The sequence below is a fragment of the Nomia melanderi genome, chromosome 5, assembly GCF_051020985.1.
Source record: "Nomia melanderi isolate GNS246 chromosome 5, iyNomMela1, whole genome shotgun sequence".
NCBI classification, from domain to species: domain Eukaryota; kingdom Metazoa; phylum Arthropoda; class Insecta; order Hymenoptera; family Halictidae; genus Nomia; species Nomia melanderi.
In genome coordinates this window covers 300,311-319,072 of record NC_135003.1, presented here as the reverse complement: position 1 = coordinate 319,072, position 18,762 = coordinate 300,311, and the positions used below count along the sequence as shown (strand labels likewise).

At 32.0% G+C, this 18,762-nt stretch overlaps 4 protein-coding genes across 16 annotated transcripts in view; 1 reads left to right on the top strand and 3 right to left on the bottom strand.

The window, feature by feature from the left end:
- LOC116424752 (no child left behind) lies at window positions 1-4,248 on the bottom strand. Of its 3 annotated transcripts, none has more exons than XM_076367667.1 (12): window positions 3,593-4,248; window positions 3,421-3,479; window positions 3,241-3,353; window positions 2,982-3,161; window positions 2,768-2,875; window positions 2,537-2,711; window positions 2,289-2,447; window positions 2,106-2,214; window positions 1,932-2,022; window positions 1,616-1,852; window positions 1,325-1,529; window positions 1-518 (listed from the first exon to the last, which is right to left on the bottom strand). In XM_076367667.1, the coding sequence occupies exons 1-11, from the start codon at window positions 3,653-3,655 to the stop codon at window positions 1,369-1,371; spliced, it is 1,455 nt and encodes a 484-aa protein (XP_076223782.1). In that variant the 5' UTR covers window positions 3,656-4,248; the 3' UTR covers window positions 1-518; window positions 1,325-1,368. The 3 variants fall into 3 exon arrangements, with proteins under 3 accessions (XP_076223782.1, XP_076223781.1, XP_076223779.1); XM_076367666.1 differs by having other exon boundaries at window positions 1-1,529; window positions 3,593-3,830; window positions 4,097-4,174; XM_076367664.1 differs by having other exon boundaries at window positions 1-1,529.
- A 330-nt stretch (window positions 4,249-4,578) lies between these two features.
- Rpn9 (regulatory particle non-ATPase 9) lies at window positions 4,579-6,621 on the bottom strand. The gene is made up of 5 exons (XM_031971653.2): window positions 6,453-6,621; window positions 6,256-6,369; window positions 5,752-6,078; window positions 5,340-5,672; window positions 4,579-5,257 (listed from the first exon to the last, which is right to left on the bottom strand). The coding sequence occupies exons 1-5, from the start codon at window positions 6,566-6,568 to the stop codon at window positions 4,990-4,992; spliced, it is 1,158 nt and encodes a 385-aa protein (XP_031827513.1). The 5' UTR covers window positions 6,569-6,621; the 3' UTR covers window positions 4,579-4,989.
- A 614-nt stretch (window positions 6,622-7,235) lies between these two features.
- On the top strand, window positions 7,236-11,707 carry LOC116424778 (SID1 transmembrane family member 1). 4 transcript variants are annotated; one of them, XM_076367663.1, is made up of 9 exons: window positions 7,236-7,448; window positions 8,060-8,133; window positions 8,219-8,520; window positions 8,621-8,771; window positions 9,017-9,100; window positions 9,190-9,507; window positions 10,033-10,579; window positions 10,660-10,934; window positions 11,006-11,707. In XM_076367663.1, exons 3-9 carry the CDS (start codon window positions 8,228-8,230, stop codon window positions 11,570-11,572), a joined length of 2,235 nt encoding a protein of 744 aa, XP_076223778.1. In that variant the 5' UTR covers window positions 7,236-7,448; window positions 8,060-8,133; window positions 8,219-8,227; the 3' UTR covers window positions 11,573-11,707. The 4 variants fall into 4 exon arrangements, with proteins under 4 accessions (XP_076223778.1, XP_031827511.1, XP_031827510.1 ...); XM_031971651.2 differs by lacking the exon at window positions 7,236-7,448 and having other exon boundaries at window positions 7,459-8,133; window positions 9,190-9,313; window positions 9,401-9,507; XM_031971650.2 differs by lacking the exon at window positions 7,236-7,448 and having other exon boundaries at window positions 7,459-8,133; window positions 11,006-11,215; window positions 11,285-11,707.
- Window positions 11,708-11,995: 288 nt separating this feature from the next.
- The window catches only part of ACC (acetyl-CoA carboxylase), a 42,458-nt gene continuing 35,691 nt past the window's right edge, over window positions 11,996-18,762 (bottom strand). For all 8 annotated transcript variants that reach the window (XM_031971630.2, XM_031971631.2, XM_031971628.2 and 5 more), the window contains 5 exons: window positions 18,191-18,651; window positions 14,030-17,857; window positions 13,575-13,854; window positions 13,188-13,468; window positions 11,996-13,043 (listed from right to left, as the gene is read on the bottom strand). In XM_031971630.2, the coding sequence (XP_031827490.1) occupies window positions 12,429-13,043; window positions 13,188-13,468; window positions 13,575-13,854; window positions 14,030-17,857; window positions 18,191-18,651 (5,465 nt within the window). In that variant the 3' untranslated portion in view covers window positions 11,996-12,428. The remainder of the gene's footprint in view (window positions 13,044-13,187; window positions 13,469-13,574; window positions 13,855-14,029; window positions 17,858-18,190; window positions 18,652-18,762) is intronic.

Sequence of the window (18,762 nt, the reverse complement as noted above, 5' to 3'; positions counted from 1 at the left end):
TTCTGATTTTTCCTATTTCTTTTTATTGCGTGAAAATACGTTATAAATAATGTTTACACTTCTTTATACAATATACATTAATGATATCAAAGTATACAGATTTCCTGTATCAATTGGAGAGAATGAACAATCTATTAGATATTAATTTCTATGACCAGTAATATCATTGAAATTGGAATTCTACAATGGGAAACTTTTTCTTTTAGTATTGGTATTATATTATAATCGACTATATAAGCTATCGAGCTTGCACATGTTAGTAACTGCCCAATCACTTTTAACTGTGATTTATTTTTACACATTTTACGTTACCAGGTAATAAATACATTACCGAATTGAATCGCAAAAAATTTATTGACTGTAAGGACCACAAAATAATGAAATTACTTTATAAGTGTATAAAATTACAAAATGTCATACAAACAATTGTTTCTACATTTATGTAAAATAGTAGTATGCCAATTAGATTGAAATATAAAATTTAATTTGTTATTAAATTATTAATCTGCTTTACAAATCTGAAAGTAAACAATACTTTTTGCAAATATTTATACATAAGTACGATATTATTCAGATAATAAAATTATTGATGGAATACATAATCATACAACATTAAGAAGAATTTATAATACAAGTAACATCCTTGTACTACATTTCATAGTTAGTGTCTCATAAGTAACATCAAAATTTTAGATTTTTTATAATGCAAATGTGAAATTTCTACTAACAAGAAATGGTTTTAGTTTACGTTTTTACTTTCCTTTAATTCATAAAATATTATTTTCACTTTAAGTATATAATCTTCATGTACATATTAATTTCACAAGAAAACGAAATAATGAAGTGAAGAATATGAAGAAATATCTTAAAATTCTATTAAAATATCATTTCAAAACAGTGTATTCTTAAAATTGTTACTTTACCGTATATAATTTGGGTATTCATATTTTACAGTATAATAGATATTTAGTAAATATTAAAAACATAAATTTTTGAATAATTCGATCATTTTTCGTATTTTTATGATATTGGATTAATGCAAATCAAAAATATATACTGATTGCCTTGACTATATAAGAATATGTTAAACCAAATAAAATTGGATTTCTGTGTGTTGTAAATTATTAGGAAATTACTATGTTGTACAGATTGTAAAACTTTCAAAAATCACTGTTGGGACTAACATTATATTATTACAAGAAAAAAATAAATGTTTTAAGAAGAAAAACTAAAAACGTTCATGTGCCTTTCCAAACGTAATTTTTTCTAGAAAGTTTCTTTCTATGAAATAACGTATAAGATAAATATAACGAAGCACGAGTACCTTTAATTTGCAGTCTTCACAGAATTAAATAGCGATAAAGTTTATCATTTTGATTTTAAATGTTTATTTAATTTTTTTTTTCTTTTCAAACTAGTATTAGAACCATTTACGTTATTAAGTATCATTGATTCCATATCATCTGTTATATCCATCATTTCTTTGTGATTATTATTTCTTGGTATTCTGCCTTCAAATCTTTTGTATACTATTCAATAAAGGAATATTACATTACATAAAAATTCAAAACAGTTAGATATACATGTACAAATAAGTTTACATAGTAAAACTTACTTTCTGTTACTTTAGAAAAATCAAATACTTGAAAGTTGTGGGATTTATTGTCACCGCCAGCAGAAAAAATAAAAGGATTATCTGGGTTTGATGCGACACATAATAGAGCACCCAGTTTAGTTTTTTTTTCCCAAACACATACTGGTTCCTCATGCTTAACAATATCCCACACTTTTATGTTGCCATCATTTGCAGACGTAAGAAGAAGACCGGGACATGACGTACTTAGAATCAAACCTAAAATCATAAATTCATAAATAGATTTCTAATTAGTATGTAAAAATGTTATTTATATATAACTATTGTAAGTATGTACCCGTAACTTCTTTTGTGTGAGCTTCTATGTTCCAAATTGGTTTATCTTGCCTGATATCAAAATATAACATGTATCCATCATTTGTGCTTGCCTATGATATAAGTATTAATACACGATAATAAAAACTTTGTTATAAGCATTCAAATTACTATATCTTTTATATAATATACTAACTATACAGTAGTTTGAATCAAATTGATTCCATAATACTCTTTCTACTTCTCCTGATGTTTCCCAAGATTTTACAACAGTTTGATCTCTGCAGTCAAACAATCTAACCATTCTAATAAAAAAAAGATTTGTATATTTACAATACATTTAGATGTTATATTAACATAATAGAAATAATATACATACTTATCTGCACAACCTGTTAGTAATTGATGTGTTTCAGTTGGATGCCATTTTATTGATTGAACTTTTTCATTAAAGGAAGTAATCTTATTAACAGGTGTGCCATTTTCTAAATCCCATAACAAAACTGTTCGATCAACTGATCCACTAGCTAATACATGTCTAAAAAAACAATATTCTCATCATCATATAACATATCAATTTTATGGTTTTTATTAAGTACATGAAATTTTAATGTTAATTATACTTGCGTGTAACTTTCATTCCATGCCACATCTAAAACAGCATCCTTATGTCCAATGCGTTTTACATTTTTTTTTTTGCTTGGCTTACGTCCAAGTTTGTAAGCTGGTTCCAAACAATCTATTAAATCTAAATCCCATACTTCTATAATGGGGGTCATATTACCAATTGCACACAAGTTACCTACAAAACAAATTGTAATTGTAATTTTATAATTACATAAAATACGTTATACTCACTTGGTTTTGATTCTGTAGGATCGAAGTTAAGCCATTCTATACACAATGGAAATGATGATAATAATATGTCATGGTGACAATAAAAAGAATCTTCTGTTTCATTGTAAACTAAAAGTAATTTAATGATATATTTTATACGATATAAAGAAAAATTTATATTATTTATACAACATGAAATCTCATCAAAAAGTGTAATCAAATCTTATGCGCATACCATATATTTCCAAAATACTTGCATCTCCTTCAACATGTCCTATTAATACAAGATTATCATCACTTTTTATACCATCATCATCCTTTTCTGAATCATCATCATTATCCTGTGTTATTAAAGGATCTTTCTCATATGTATCGAACATTGTTATATTACCAATAGAGCAATGTATGTCACCCGCTATATATTAAAATAAACAATCTGATGATATAGTAAAAAGAATGTCATTATTCATCAATATACGAAGTTTATATCTTACATTCTTCATCATATTTTTCAAATTGATATTCATCACTTTGCAGTACATCGAAATGAGATTTGGTTTCACTTTCTTGCTCTAAAATTTCACCGAGTTCCTCATCTAAATCACCACTTTAAAAAGTAAAACTGTTTTAATATCTATCAAATAGTTTTTAGTATACAACTGCAAATTACTTACTGCAATTCTGAATGTTTCTCTTTTAAAATATTTTTTAATTCTTTTGGTGTTAACTCAACCTATGAGTGATAAAATCAAACATACAACATATATAACTTAATAAAAATATTACTGCATTACAAAACTTATAATACTTAATTAACTTATAATATCAATTTATTTAAAAATTAACCTTTTCAGGGTTTGTAGCTGCAACACCTTTTTTTACCCAAGTCATACACGGAATTATATTCATTTTTATTCAATATAATGGATATAATATTTAGAATAAAAATATAGGTTATTCTTAAAATTTCTGTTTTATTTCCAAAAATAATTCAAGTGTCCATGTGCTCACAAGAAGCACCACACAGAGTATTCTTGCTACTATAACCTAATCACCTGTGATATCACCGTAAAAATACCACTCACTACAAAATTACAGTAACAATTACAATAACAATAGTGAAAAAACAATTTAAGGGTAAAAATTAGTTAGTGTTACAAATCACGAATTTGTTTACTTTACACTAAAGATTATAATAAAGTTCAAAAATTAGTACAATAAAAAGATTTATATTATAATTTTAATTCTGCAAATGATAATGATTCTATCATATCTTATGAAATAATAGTTTTAACTTTTCTGAACATTCAGATCAAATGATTAAAAAATATCAACAATACTAGCAATTACTTTACAAAAGGACGTTTACTGTTTAGGATATTTTTCTATAACTGAATTATGTATATTTTAATATAAAATGCGATATTTAAAATGTTTTATAATTCGAAATTAAGGAGGTTTATAAATTATATAAAGTATATTAATTACTACATTCTAATACTTAAATGCATAGTATCTAAAAATGTATACCTTTTACTCTTAGATATTAAATTAATTTTTTGAAATTTTGTTCTTACTCAGTTTAAATTTATGAAATTTTGATGACGATAGAAAAGTTACAAGGATCTTCAAGGTGTAGATGAAAATTCTTATACCAAGTCATAGAAAGTCAAAACATTTTTAAATTTATGTCTGGAAATAAATGATAATTTTTATTTTAACACTCTATTGGTAACATTGCAATTGATATGTAAATTAAGTGTAAGTCCCGCAAATTCCGTTATATCCCATCCATAATTTAAATGTAAAATGAGGAGAAGAAGTTTAATGAATGTTAATGTACATCATTATTATTAATATATCGATCATAGTACAAAGTTTGGAACACAAAAACAAAATCCAAATCATTATTTTACGTATAATGTTAAAAATTGTATGAAATTGTTTTCATCAGGATATTAAGTTCAAACCAAGGTCATATTTTTTTACAATCATCAGTACATACTATTGCAATTTTGCATTTAAGAAAGTAGAGCTTATGATTTCTTCTGCATGCACCCACTGACTTATCGAAATGAAACTAATTTTACTTTGTTATTTAGAAATATTATATACCTATCAGTTTCATGTAACAGTTATTATACTGTGTATTTAGTTTTCAAAACAATGGTAAGCCAATGAGTATTTTAACACACAGAAGTACGAATTACAAATGTTTCAGTGAAAGTGTCCTGAACCTAATATTAAAGAGTAAGAATGTCAGAAGCTCTAGATTCTAGTAAATGCTCCATGGAGCTAACATCTTTACACCATCCATCGAGTCTTTGAACCATTCCAACTATTTGACTACGATCCAGTACACGAGGTTGTACCCATGTCATGTTCACTGTTCCTGCTACTTGATCGATAGCACCACGGACTAAACCTTGAGCTAAAGCTTTCATTACTAACAATTCTACTTCATCGAGGGGTAATCTAGTTTCTTGAGAAATTTCTGCAAATGTTAGTTGTCTGCAATATAAAACATTTAATATTATCATGATAAATCAATAAAAACTATTTGTGTTTAATAAATGAAGTATAGAAAACAAACCTGTTATTTGCTTGCCGTTTGAATGTCATTTCCATGAGACATAATAGAGAAATTTTCTGCCTTAATTTTAATTCTTGGGCTGCTAAATCAGCAACTTTACTCCATTGTGGTTTTAATCTTTCTAATGCAGCAATGTCACCAGCATTGAAAGCTTGCAATAGATCAACTAACCAAGAGTTGGGGGTACCTTTCAAAGATTGTAATACAGAATGTGCTAGTAACTCCCCAAGGTTATAAACTCCTTCACCCAAAAGAGCAGCTAAACCAAGGAAAAATGCATGCTGTTCTTGTTCTTGTCTGCTCAAGGTATTTAAATCGATACAACCCAAATATCTGGAAGATAAAATTAAATTAAAAAAAAAATATTATAAAAAACATTCAAACAATGAAATTAAATAAAGCAGGAAAATACCTTAGAGCAGTACGGTAGTATTCAGCATGTTTTCCTTGCAAGCGATAAAGACGACTGGCTAACAAGTAAAATCTACCATGAACCGTGGTAACACCATCAGCATTATCTAACATAGATTCTACTTCTTCTATAATTTTCTTTGCCTGCTCCTGGTTGTTTAATTTATCCAACAAAATCTGTCCTATGAGGACTTTACAAAGAGCTACTGCTTCATTGCAACTTTTAACTTTAGACTCAGTTTTTTCCAAAAACTTAATTGCTTCCTGTTTATCTTGAAACTGTTGTATTACAGCTGCTAATATTTCCACCAAGGATAAAGGATTTATCCTGTACACAAAATATTCACAAGCATTATATATAAAAAAGGAACAGTAACGTTGTAAAGTATTTAATGATCTGTTTTATGCAAAATTTAAAATGTCTTAAGGAGCTTAAAATAAGTGAAAAAGAAAAGTGAGGTTATGACTTAACATTTTTCGAAAAACGTATATGTATTGTACTTACTTATTTTCAAAGGTAGATAAAAAATTAACATATAGTTGTACCAAATTATCTCCCTTCGAAAGAGATGGATGTTTCACAAATGCTTCTAATTTGAGTGTCAGCTGATGCCAAAGCCTGCAAGTCACCGGACAGAGAAAGCGATATCAACTTTTTATAATTCAGAATGGATACAATTCATAACATTTTGCAGATAATACCTTTTATTATATAATTCTTCAAGCTGTGCCCACTCTGCAGCCAATTCTTTGTCTGCAACATTTTGATTTTGACTTAAATATGTAACAACATCCTTTGGTGCCACGGCTGTCGCCATCTTTAATAACAATGACTAAAGCCGAATCAGTATAGTGAAGTTAGGTATTCTCAAATTCTATATGTGTAGCATCGTAACACGTAGATTATTTGTCCAATGCGAAGTTTTGTTCATTTCTCCCATTGGTCAGAAATTATGTTGTTCCACATTATTACAAGAGTATGCATACTTAATAATATTTAGAATTATATACTTTCCAAATATGTATAGTATGGGCAACATAAATTAATTTATCAAAATGTTAAACATAACGCATATCTAAATATGGAAACATCACATTAAGTTAAATTTTACATCTACATTTAAAAGGTAATAAGGCGATATGCAATAATATTTGATTTTAAACTGTTTAACAGTTTTTAAAATTCAAGGGTGTATTAAATTAGTCTATAAAGTAAATCTGCAATTAGCTAATTAAAAAACTTAAGAATTAATTACTTTTTGAAAATTATTCCTGAAATATTAGAATTGCACATGTAATAAAAAAATTAATATTTTTATATCAAATAAAATTTGAATAATCAACAGTCAATATTGTGTTAATCGATATAGACTTTAAGAATTCTTATTGTTAAACAGTTTCCTTATAAACGATGCCTCTCCTACTTTCTACGGACTGCTAAATAAAAAAGGAAAGAAAAACTGTATGTATACTCGCGTTGTTCACGAGTCATAGCCCGAAACGGCACAGGGGCAAGAGGGGTCTCTCGCTAGAGATTTTGTTTATGGTTTTGATTGGTTATGTGTAACCGTATTGATGAATAGCATATTAGTATCGAAAATGAAATAAGAAAAGATGAAAGCTGACTAATGAAACCTGCATTCTTTTCAGGGCTGGCTTCGTGAACAACGTGGGGTAGAAATGACAACTTCTTTATACGTGTGTATTCTCTATCCTGAAGTACACAGCCATAAAGTTCGCCCGCTTGTTAACGCAAAATTCTGTAACTACGTTCATAGAACACAACTTTCGTACGCATGAATACACTGGAAATTGATTCTTGAAAACTGCCAAAGTTTTGCCTCTGTTTAGCGAGTTTAGCTTATGAAAGCAAATATGTATTATGCATCAGTTAACTATGCGGTGGCGGGTTTTCCCCGGATGATTGTTTTTATATGAATTGTGAATTCGTTTAATTTACCAATGTGTAGTTTCAGTTTATAATACACATGCAATTAAAAAAAGTATTTTCTGACATCATAAATATTGTCTCAGATACATGGAAAAAGTTTCAAAAAGAAGACACATCAAATTCAGTAGTTGATTTTTATTATTATACTAATTGATTTTGGTAGTAAATTACTTAATAGTATGTTTCGAATGTGACCAATCCGTACAAGCGTTTATTTAATGCTTCGTATTTAAGCATAAATTTATTAAGATGTTAAATATTCAACGAGTTTTGACACTTACTTCTCTGTTATTAATATTTAATTCTTATAAAACTGTCGCTACACGAAATTTATCATTCACTCCTATTGTTATTGAAGGAGCATATGAGAAACAATATGAACTTGTCATAAATACTACTGTTGAATATGTCTTCTTGTATCGTACTAACAATGTGAGTATTCGTAGCTTCATATTTAATATTTCTTACATACTTTCCTTTTTTGTTTACATATTATACGATATACATATGTTCTCAGGTAACATGGATGCAAACTGCGAGAATAAATGTTGAAAGCAATGCCACTCATAATCTACCTCTTATCGTAGTGGTGCGTGGAAAGAAAGAAACTCTGTCATGGCAAATTCCTCTTGTTGTAAATAGCATGTATTTTAATGAATTAACTTATAATAAAACCAGTCGCACACTGTGTTCGACGAAAGATTATCAGAATGCTCAAGGAGACACAGAAGAGTTTGTTACTATTAGTTTATCTACTGCTAGTTACAATAATATTTCATTCAAGCTTAACGTAACAGAAGATTTTCATTTCTACTTGAGGTATTGCTTTTATTAAACTTTACTTTGGTTAGTACTGTATATAAATAAATTGTATATTGATAAGAAAAGGTTTTAATAACTGTTATTCACTTTGTTTTAGATTAGGAGAAAATAGGTCAATAGCAATTTCACCATCCGAACCTATATTTTTTGGTTATACCTTTCCGGAGCATGCAGAAAGTTCCTCTGTGATTGTCCATGTTACATCTGAAAGTGACGTTTGTATGACAGTTTCAGTACAAAATACATCGGTGAGCGAACGTAATTGTGAATATGGATAGAAACAATTTTGTTTGTATATATATCACGAGCAAAAGCCACACTTTTCATTTTATAATTTAAATTATTTTCGTTATTTAAAAAAAAGATACATAATTTGTTTATGACTTATATATTATTTGTTACTTATCAATCTTAATGATAATTTTTCTTGTTTCCAATAGCAAAATCAATACATTAATTTTATATTATAATAGATACTTTTGTTTATTCTCAGTGTCCTGTATTCGATTTAGAAAGAAACATTGAATTTACCGGTGTTTGGCAAACTGTAAATCGACAAGGGGGTATTACTGTGCCAGTGAGTATTTGTCCCAACTGTTATCAACTATAACTTAATTGTTTCAATAACAGCTAATTAAACATAAAATTGAACTTCATTTTTTTCAGAGGGAAGCATATCCATTGGGCTTTTTTGTTGTGCTAGTAGTAAAGGGTGATGATACTGATTGTTTTGGATCACCCAATATGATCTCTTTAAGAAATAAGAATGTGATGCTAAAAATAATTGATGGTATTACCAAACAAGATTATCTTATAGCATCAATGGTAGCAATATCCATTATTTTTAGTTTTTGTATTATCTATGTTGTGGGTGTAGTGGTATTAAAAATTAAAGAAGGCAGGAAAATTTCCCGTGAGTTGTACAGCAGTCAAGAAACCGAAAACATTGATGAACCCATGCCAAGTCCTTCAACCATAGAAGAGGTAAGATAATAGTTAAGGTGTATTAAAACTTGTTATAAATGAATAATATTAAGTCTTCGGAGGATACATGTGTTTAAGAACATCCACCTATTACCTTACATCTTAAAAAATTTTCATCGTAATGATTACCTTTAAGTGGGATTGTATTAAAAAATAAATTTTAATTTCATAAAGAGTTATAACAGTTTTGAATATTTGGTAATATTTTAGGTAAAACTTAATAATAGTTTTATCAAAATGATATACGATCAAAGTGGCAAATTCAGAGTTGTGGGAAAATATCTTATATTTTTTATTATTGTTTTTCTATTTGAGTATGTTCCAGAATTGTTAGTAACAAATCAACAGAACTAACTAACAGAATTGTTAGTAATAAATTTTAAATCGAGTTAAAAAAAATGAAGTTTGAATCGCGTTGAAAAGTTCTGTACATGTACATTTACATTTTTCGCTGTTGAATTATGTTCTTCTATGACATTTATTTATTCTACGAATTATTATTATTTTCATATTATTATTTTTCAGATTGGGCCGCATCAGTCTGTGATCGAAGAAGATTCTTCATTAGAGGAAGATGATATTGATTTACTGGAAGATGCTCTTTCCGATAAAGAAGTAATACGAACGAAACTAGTGCTTTCAGTTTGCGATTTAGCACGCAAAGATCCAAAGATTCTTAGACATAAATCTAAATTATATTTATATTATTTAGGAACGGTTGCTATTTTTTATACTTTGCCTGCCGTGCAACTGGTTATAACATATCAGAAAGTACTTCAGGTTACTGGAAATCAGGATATGTGTTATTATAATTTTCTTTGTGCTCATCCATTTCAACAGTTGTCGGATTTCAATCATGTATTTTCCAATTTCGGATATGTAATATTAGGTCTTTTATTTATTTTTTTGACACATTCTCGAGAACATAATGAATTGGAAAAAGAAAAAAATAAATGCTATGGCATACCCCAACATTATGGATTATTTTATGCAATGGGCACTGCACTCATTATGGAAGGTATACTCTCAGGAAGTTACCATGTATGTCCAAATAGCAGCAATTTTCAATTCGGTAATATTAATAACACCATGTACTGTGAATTGTTTGTCCCTTTGATGTGTTAACTAAATTTGTCTACTTTGTTCTTTTAGACACCAGTTTTATGTACATCATAGCAGTGCTTTGCATGATCAAAATTTATCAAACTCGTCACCCTGATATAAATGCTCGAGCACCAATCACATTCGGTATTCTGGCTTTAATCATATTCATTGGATTAATGGGTGTTCTGAACGGGTCAATTTTTTTTTGGGTCACATTTACAATTGCACATTTGTCAATTTGTTTGTTTCTAACAATTCAAATTTATTATATGGGACGGTGGAGATGGTATGGATTCAGAGGTATTATTACAAGGATGATACAGGTAATCTTAAAATATTGATGTATATACATCAATATACCTACTGATTTTTTAAAGCATACTTCTTCTTACAGAACTGCAGATACGACCTACGTATAGGAATTGGACATTTATTTCGACCGTTATATTTGGGACGATTTATAATGCTTGTGGTAGCAAATTTATGTAACGTTGGTCTCGCAGTATTTGGAAATATAACTCATGAGAAAAATTTTGCAACGTTCTTATTAGCTATACTAATGTCTAATTTAATTTTGTATACCCTTTTTTATATTGTAATGAAGGTATGTGTAGATATTCGAATACTTCAAAGCATCCATATACTGAAGGAGTTAATTGCTTTTATATTTCAGAAATGTCATAAAGAGCGGATTCTTCTTCAACCATTAATGTATATTATTTTATCGATTATATTTTGGGCTGCTGCTATGTACTTTTTTATCAACAAAACAATTTCATGGGCGCTTACTCCAGCACAGTCTCGTCTTTATAATAAACCTTGTATGTTTCTAAGCTTCTTCGATAGTCATGATATTTGGCATTTTCTGTCTGCCTTTGCAATGTTCTTCTCATTCATGGTTCTGCTTACCCTAGACGACGATCTTGTCGATGTACACCGAAGTCAAATACCAGTCTTTTAAGGGTAATGACACGAACAAATGTTCATTCATAGTTACCTTTTTTATCTCTTTATGAAAATATGATTATATATAATATACATTTTACCTTGATCTTAATAAATTAAAAATAGTATAAAATATATATGTATATATAAAGATCGTATAGTAACTTTTTTGTATTAAACGCCTTAATTCCTTTAAACACTCAGATTTATAGAATTTTTCATGATTCACCCCTTACAAGCAACCCAATTCTTAATAAATTAAAATTCTTTAAAGGCAAAGGAAGTTTTTAATATTATGCATTGCGATTATGAGAAAATTATATTTAACATTTAATAAAACTTACCCATTGTCTTTTTTTTATCAGCACAATGGAAAAATGGCGTGTAAGATTGTTTAGTTCGGCGAAATTAAACTCAATGAACAAACTTTTTTCTAAAAATAAATATATATATATATATATATATATATATATATATATATTTATATATGTAAATATATACAACATATATAACATGTATATATGTATATATATAAATACAATATAATATAATATAATTTCTATATTTATGAATACACTTATCATAAACAATGGGCATATTTTGCCATGGTTTAGGAAACGGCAGTTACACTGTATGATACTCGATAGTATCATTTTGAACCGTATTAACATACGTGCTCGTTTTTTTTTGCTTCCTACCATCAAGTAACGTTATCGACAGAAGCAATTATTAACTTTGCAAAATTATACTATTCCCGTAGAATTTACTATTAACAAGATGAATTAACGAGTGACTGTACAATTAATTCTAACGGAGTTACATACACCAGGTACGTGAATAGACAGAGAATCTTATAAACTTTATCAAAAACATTAGGATGAGGCACTTGAATCATTATGATGTTCTTGGGTAGTAGTCTCAATTTGTGATAATGTCCTGAGCAATTCCGCGCGTTCAGTTGGCTGTAACCTATGAGCAATTTCCAAAATTGCAGTTAACCTGACCTCAGGACAAGCCTCGAGAGCTTCTTTGATACGAGAAACAACTGCGTCTTGTTTTACGCAAGTAATATTTCGCGAAACAACACTGTTTTCGCTTTGACGTTGACTCTCCAGCCAGTTGGTTACAGTTTCATCCTGATCCCACAGGTAAGATTCTGTAGGACCTTTGTCTTCTATAAACCATCTTCGTAACATTGCACCAACTTGTCTGACGTCAAGACGTGGTTGTGTAGAAAGAACTTCTTGTTTTATTTCATCTTCCAAAAGTCTTCTCCTGAGCCGCCAATAAAGTAACTTACGAGCTGTTCGCCAAGGAATTATGTCATGAATCGCGTTCTTCTCAAACATTCGTTCCGGGGTATCATGGAGATCTGCGAAGTGAACCGCAACTTGATGATACATAGATTCCACCTCTTTTTCTCGCTTACGTATTTGAGACTCTATTTCTGTTCGTTCCTCTGGCGAATTTACAGTAGATAATTTTTCCTGAAAGATCATCACTTGTTAGAGTAAACATATTTGACTTAATAAGGTAATGATACTATAAAGGCATCTATGTTAAATACTCTCTATATAGTAGAATTGGTTGTATTTTGTTGCACTGGTGCAAAAAAAGTAGTAAACATTCACCTTGAGTTTTAAAACTACCGTGTCCACCCTATTTATAGTTTTAAGTATATCTTTTGTCCTAAATTTGATTTCAACTATTGCCTCAGGTTCCAAAACACCTGCTCTACTTGTATTGTCAGCAAACATTTCCATGTAACGAGGGTTTATAGTCGGATCAACTACTGCCCAGGCACCACCTCTTAATTCTCCATGTGGTGGAATATATATAAATATTGGTTTTGCATATTCCCGTAAACCATCTACTATGTAAGCGCCGAATTTGATAATTTGCTCATACATATCTGTAAAAAAAGCATTAATTGTAATTAGCATAGAAGGTAGTAAAAATACTATTTTCCATGATAAGGTTATTGTAATGCAGATTAATTATTAGGAATCAATAAATACCTTTCATTCCACCAGAGAATCCTCTCCAGTTGGCGAAAATAAAAAGTGGTATTTCTTCTTTCGTAAAATCTTTAATAGCTTGGGCAGTTTTGTATGCACTGTCAGGGAACCACACTTGTCCTGCTTGAGATATTGTTTTCGCCTCTGAATCAAAATTAGCAGGATCAGCTGGTAAATGTAGCTCAACACATCTTGTTTCAACTGCAATGACACCACACGGAATTCCACCTAGTCTGGCTCGTCCGGTTACTACAGTTTGAGCCCAAGGTTTCATTATTTCCTAGGAATAAATTTTTGAAATTTTAAACTTTACTTTTGATTTTGTTCTTTTAAGTGTCTTTTATGGTTAACCAATTAATTTATCTTTTCGATTAAAAGACACTATGTCAGACATGTTTCGTATAGCAGAAAAGGGTAGTAAAATATAAAAATATTGTAATTAAGAGTTATAGTACCTGCCAAGAACCACGATCAAAGAATCCGCTTTCCCATGTATTGGTTTCATTCTGTGACCATTTGCCCTCGAGCATCCACCTAGGATCATAAGCTGCCTTTGTGGGAACATAATCGATTTCTCTGTAAACTGGGTCGGGAAGAGGTGACGGTAGTATCGGAAGAGGTGCGCCTTTAAATTTAGGACAATAACTCAACCATCTTAAAGCAGTTGCAACACCATCTAAGTCCCTTTCATCCGTAGCATGTGAAACACCATTGTTATGCATGATTTGTATACCACCCAGTTGATTATTACTCGCGTATACTTCACGACCTAATACAGCATTCAGTGCTCTATAACCGGTTAAGATAATGTGCGAGTTCTCTATTTGAATGACTCTCTGTCCAAGACGTAGTAAGTATGCTCCAATACCGATAGCTCTACAGGATACAATAGAGATTGTCACTATTTCCTCGTAGGCTCTAGACGTTTCTCCAGCGATCATACCGGCATATTTTAAATTCTCTACGCCAAGACCATCATCCTTGCCGATAATATCTGTAATTTTGTAACGAGATTCTCCTCGATCTTCGATCAACGAAGCTTTCACAGAATTAAGTGGTGCCAACCGTGCGTAGTCATCCGGTGTCAAATAAATATACTTAAATCCTTTCTCTGGTTCATTATCATCCTCCCAGGCGATCTTGAACAGTGCCTTTACTTCTTCTGCTAGACCAATGCGTGCACCAGAGTTCGCAGAAAAGTAAATTCTAGGAATTCCAAGTTGTCTAGCCCTTTCAGACGCTCTGCAGAACAGTAAGTCTTCTTTTGGACCAAAAGAGCCAATTAAATGTGTCAAATCATTTGCTATTAATATAATATCTCGACCGCATTCTGGATACTCTGGTGTGTAAAGCCTTAATCTCCAAGCCACCATGCCGACATTGTTTTCACCGGGAAGACGTTTTTGCTCTACCAAGTTCTCACCCTCTAAAACCAATTCAACACAATCCATTACTGGATTTGGAACAGTTATATTGTAATTCGGCCTCTCCTCTATATATTTCTGCCATAACTTCTCTGTTTGTTGCCTGAACATATCAGGCAAATCGTACACATATGTTGTACCAGCACTTTGAGCCTGGAACCGTTTCGCTTGAAGATAATCTTTGGTTAAATATGGCGTGGAGATCGGCAGACCATGCATGGGTCCTGTTCTCCGGGTATCGCTTGCCGTCGGTGAAGGACAAGACTCGAAGCGAATAATACCAGTCTTTGGATCTGTTACCTCTGTGTATAGATGCAAATCTATGCTGTAACCGCTATCATTGGCAATGCACAAGCGTATAGTGGATATTGGCTTGCCCGGCGATGGACGAATTGTCATTTTGATCTCTGCGTGACGTACCCTCAGCTTCCATAAACGAGGACCGTATCTGAGTACCATACTAGTCACGCTCTCCTCTATTCTTACTGGATCCATAATGACCGTGGGAATGAAGTTCAGGAAAATATGATTGCACTCGGTGCGCTTGGCAAGCGGATGTGAAAATGCAACTTCTAATTCGTCCATAGCTTCCAGTAAAACACGTTCGCCCTCGTTATGAAGATAATCGAAACTAGCTTCTTTGGTAATCAAATCAGAGTGTCTTATAATGGAACGAATGAAAAACCGATAATCGGTGACTTGTTGACCTTTAGCGACCTTCGCTTGACCGAGATAAAGGTGCATTTTTTGGTTTGAGGTAGGCAGAGCCTCCAGATCATAAGTTCTCATTCTGTTCAGTTCCAATTGGAAAGCGCAACCTGGTTCAAGATGTCGATAAATCTTGTCTTCCAAGAAACCGTCTCTTTGGCGGAAGGTAAAGAATTTTGGGAATTGCCTCTTCTTTAAAGCAACGAACGTTACTCTCCTGATACCTCGTGCGATTAGTCCTTCTTTATTCCAACTACACCAATCTCCAAATTCTTGCGCCAGAGTGGCATCATCGTGATTCTCTTTATTATCTTGGACGGCAATGCTAAGGATGTGAACCGGTTCAGCAGGTCTTTCACCCATTTCTACTGTGCCGGCAGTTTCTGCAGTACTTATGGACACGTTTATGGACGTGCTGTGCCTGGACTCGCTGCCAATTGCGTCCACTGCCTCCAAAACTTTGGCCGAGATTGAAGTAGGTGAAGAGAGATCTTCTAAAAGGTCTAGTACCTCATCAGCGTATCTGACGAATTGTTCCATATCTTGGAATGCTGCCATAGCTCCAATTCTGTGATTAACTGAAGACTGATTCTGTCGATTGGGGTGATTTATAGGCAACAAGAATTGAAAATGCACAAGAGGAACTTCGCCCGACAATTCCAAGTGTTGCAAACAGGTCAATTCGTAACTAGTATATGCTCTTCTGACGTAGACTTCTAAAGCAGCATTACAGACTGTACGATTAGTATGATAGAAGAAATCATGTAGAATATCGAAGATGGACGTTTCAGAGAAAATTAATTTCTGCAGATTCTCCGGGTGGAAATCATGACCATACATATCCACTGCTGACAGGAATATGGATTCCATTTGGTTGTGCCTCAATTCGTAAGCAGGCTGATGAGCAGCGATCAAAATTTGCCTGGCACGCAACGCGACCCTGCTATGCTCTGTACGATTTAAGCTAGTCAACTCTGTCAATGTACTCGACAATTCGTCCGTAAGACCAGGTTCATTTGCCCAAATATGATCAATCAGCATAGTGACTAAGACGTTCTTTCTGGTAACCTGATTGTGACTGAAAATCATGTTTGTTACCGTAGCTACGTCATCTTTGTATTGTTCTATTAAAGCTGAAACACATTTGTCGTAATGGCCTTGCTGGAATTGGCTTTCGACAGTGTAGTACTGTCTAAGAAGCTCGTGTACGGCGGTTTTCATTCTTCCACGTATTCCATTTCTATATTTTTGTACCAATTGCACTATAGCTTGCGTAGTCAAAAAGAAAACGTCTCGTTCGGATCGCTTCGATAGGGTGGCTGCGTGTCCATCGATCACGGCAGCGATTTGCTGACTAGGAAATTGGGCTAAAACGGAAGTGATGTTTCTTTCATAGAGTGACATCAATTTCCTAATTTTCTTTTCAACAGAAATGGGGATTCTACCAGAGATTGTGGCGATCACTTCTTGAAGCTCAAGCAACGGTAAATTTGGATCGCGCAATGAGTTCATGAACATTTCAAGAAGTTCTCGTACACGTGGCACGTGATATGGATCGGGTAAACAGTATCCCGCCAAAATATTCTCTAAACTGACTCTATACTTGGCATGAAGATGATTTAGTTTTTCCGAAATAGCAGGAGTTTCGCTTTCTGGAAATTGACCAGTGTATTCCTGGGCTTTGGTTACCAAAGATGGATCGTCTAACTCTAAATGAGCAATCAGAGTGCCAGCTTCGAGAATGGCACCTGGTCTTTTAACGTAGAAAACACTTCCAGCTTCACCTGCGGTCACTGTCATCACCATTTTCATAACTTCAATTTCGGCATAAGCTTGTCCAGCGTTTACATGCCCACCATCGTCAACCAAAAAGTTAATCAACTTCCCGGCAGAAGGAGATCTTAACAAAGATGGATCATTGTCTTTCTCAAAGATACATGTCTGATTTCCTATTACGATTCTATAACGGTCGACTTCTTCTCTCATATAAGTAGTGAAACTTGCACCATCTAAAGAGAGTAGCAAACCTCCATCCGAAAGTCGATGCACTTCTACTTCTTTGTAAGAACCGTTCATGATAAGAAAATAAGAATTGGGTCCTGATTTGGCTGTTTGTATCTTATACTTGTACTCATCGTTGATAAGTTCAACCTGAAATTAAAGATAACAATCAATAAATATAGATGCAAAACCTAACTAACATCTAATATTGTTCTATAATTTATAATGCTACAAATAATTGACAAATCACTTGAAGTAGTAGAAAGAATTAAAAACACAATTTCAAAAAGTTCATAGAAATTTTTCGTAAAATCAAAAATGTAATTTCGAATTTTTTAAACTAATGTTACTTGGCAAGTTATAAGAAGAAGATATAAAAATGGTATAAAACATCTAATAATAAGATGATATGAAACTGTACAGTGTGGAGTTTATCTTTGTTCTCTATCTACGATAATAATTCTACTGTTATTAAACACTCACATCGATTATGTTCTCCAAATCATTACCAGCTTGTATCTGTCCCTTTTCTAATGCCGTTTGAAATCCAGTAAATGCAGCAGTGATGGTTCTATCAACAATGTGAAGAGCGCCACAGGTTACAGCTAACATTACATCTGGTTTGTCGCTTCTAACACGTTCAGCAATTAATAAATCAAGCCAAGCCGTGTCTATATTATTTTGTTGGAAGGATTCTGTTTCCAATAATGTAATGAGATATTCCACAGTCGTTCTGAAATCACCCCTGATGCTCAACTCTTTTAGAGCAATGACCAAATTTTCTCTAGCCTGGTTACGATCTTCTCCCCAAGAGAAACAGTGACCGAATTGCGAATCTGCGAATTCGTGGAGACCACCAGATGCTCCTACCGAGAAGTAACCCCATACATTCTTCGAAGATCGGAAGTTCAGTTCTTGGACAGTGCCAGAACTTGGTTTAAAACCTGAAAAGAACATTCTTAATAGTTTCAATTTACATTTATATTTGTGCATGGTAATGAATAACACTATAAATATTTTCTATGGGAATTATAATGTTTTAATTATAAAACAAA

Bases quoted from the DNA above. Each gene is read 5' to 3' on its own strand.
- LOC116424752 (XM_076367664.1), bottom strand. From the start codon at position 3,655: ATGAATATAATTCCGTGTATGACTTGGGTAAAAAAAGGTGTTGCAGCT. The intron at 3,162-3,240 runs GTAAGATATAAA...TTTAATATATAG, and splicing joins TGAAAAATATGATGAAGAAT to CGGGTGACATACATTGCTCT. The intron at 2,215-2,288 runs GTATGTATATTA...TTTTTTTATTAG, and splicing joins CTAACAGGTTGTGCAGATAA to AATGGTTAGATTGTTTGACT.
- Rpn9 (XM_031971653.2), bottom strand. From the start codon at position 6,568: ATGGCGACAGCCGTGGCACCAAAGGATGTTGTTACATATTTAAGTCAA. The intron at 6,370-6,452 runs GTATTATCTGCA...GGTGACTTGCAG, and splicing joins GAAGAATTATATAATAAAAG to GCTTTGGCATCAGCTGACAC. The intron at 5,258-5,339 runs GTTTGTTTTCTA...TTTATATTGCAG, and splicing joins AAACGGCAAGCAAATAACAG to ACAACTAACATTTGCAGAAA.
- LOC116424778 (XM_031971649.2), top strand. From the start codon at position 7,951: ATGTTAAATATTCAACGAGTTTTGACACTTACTTCTCTGTTATTAATA. The intron at 8,134-8,218 runs GTGAGTATTCGT...ATATGTTCTCAG, and splicing joins TCTTGTATCGTACTAACAAT to GTAACATGGATGCAAACTGC. The intron at 10,580-10,659 runs GTAATATTAATA...TTGTTCTTTTAG, and splicing joins TAGCAGCAATTTTCAATTCG to ACACCAGTTTTATGTACATC.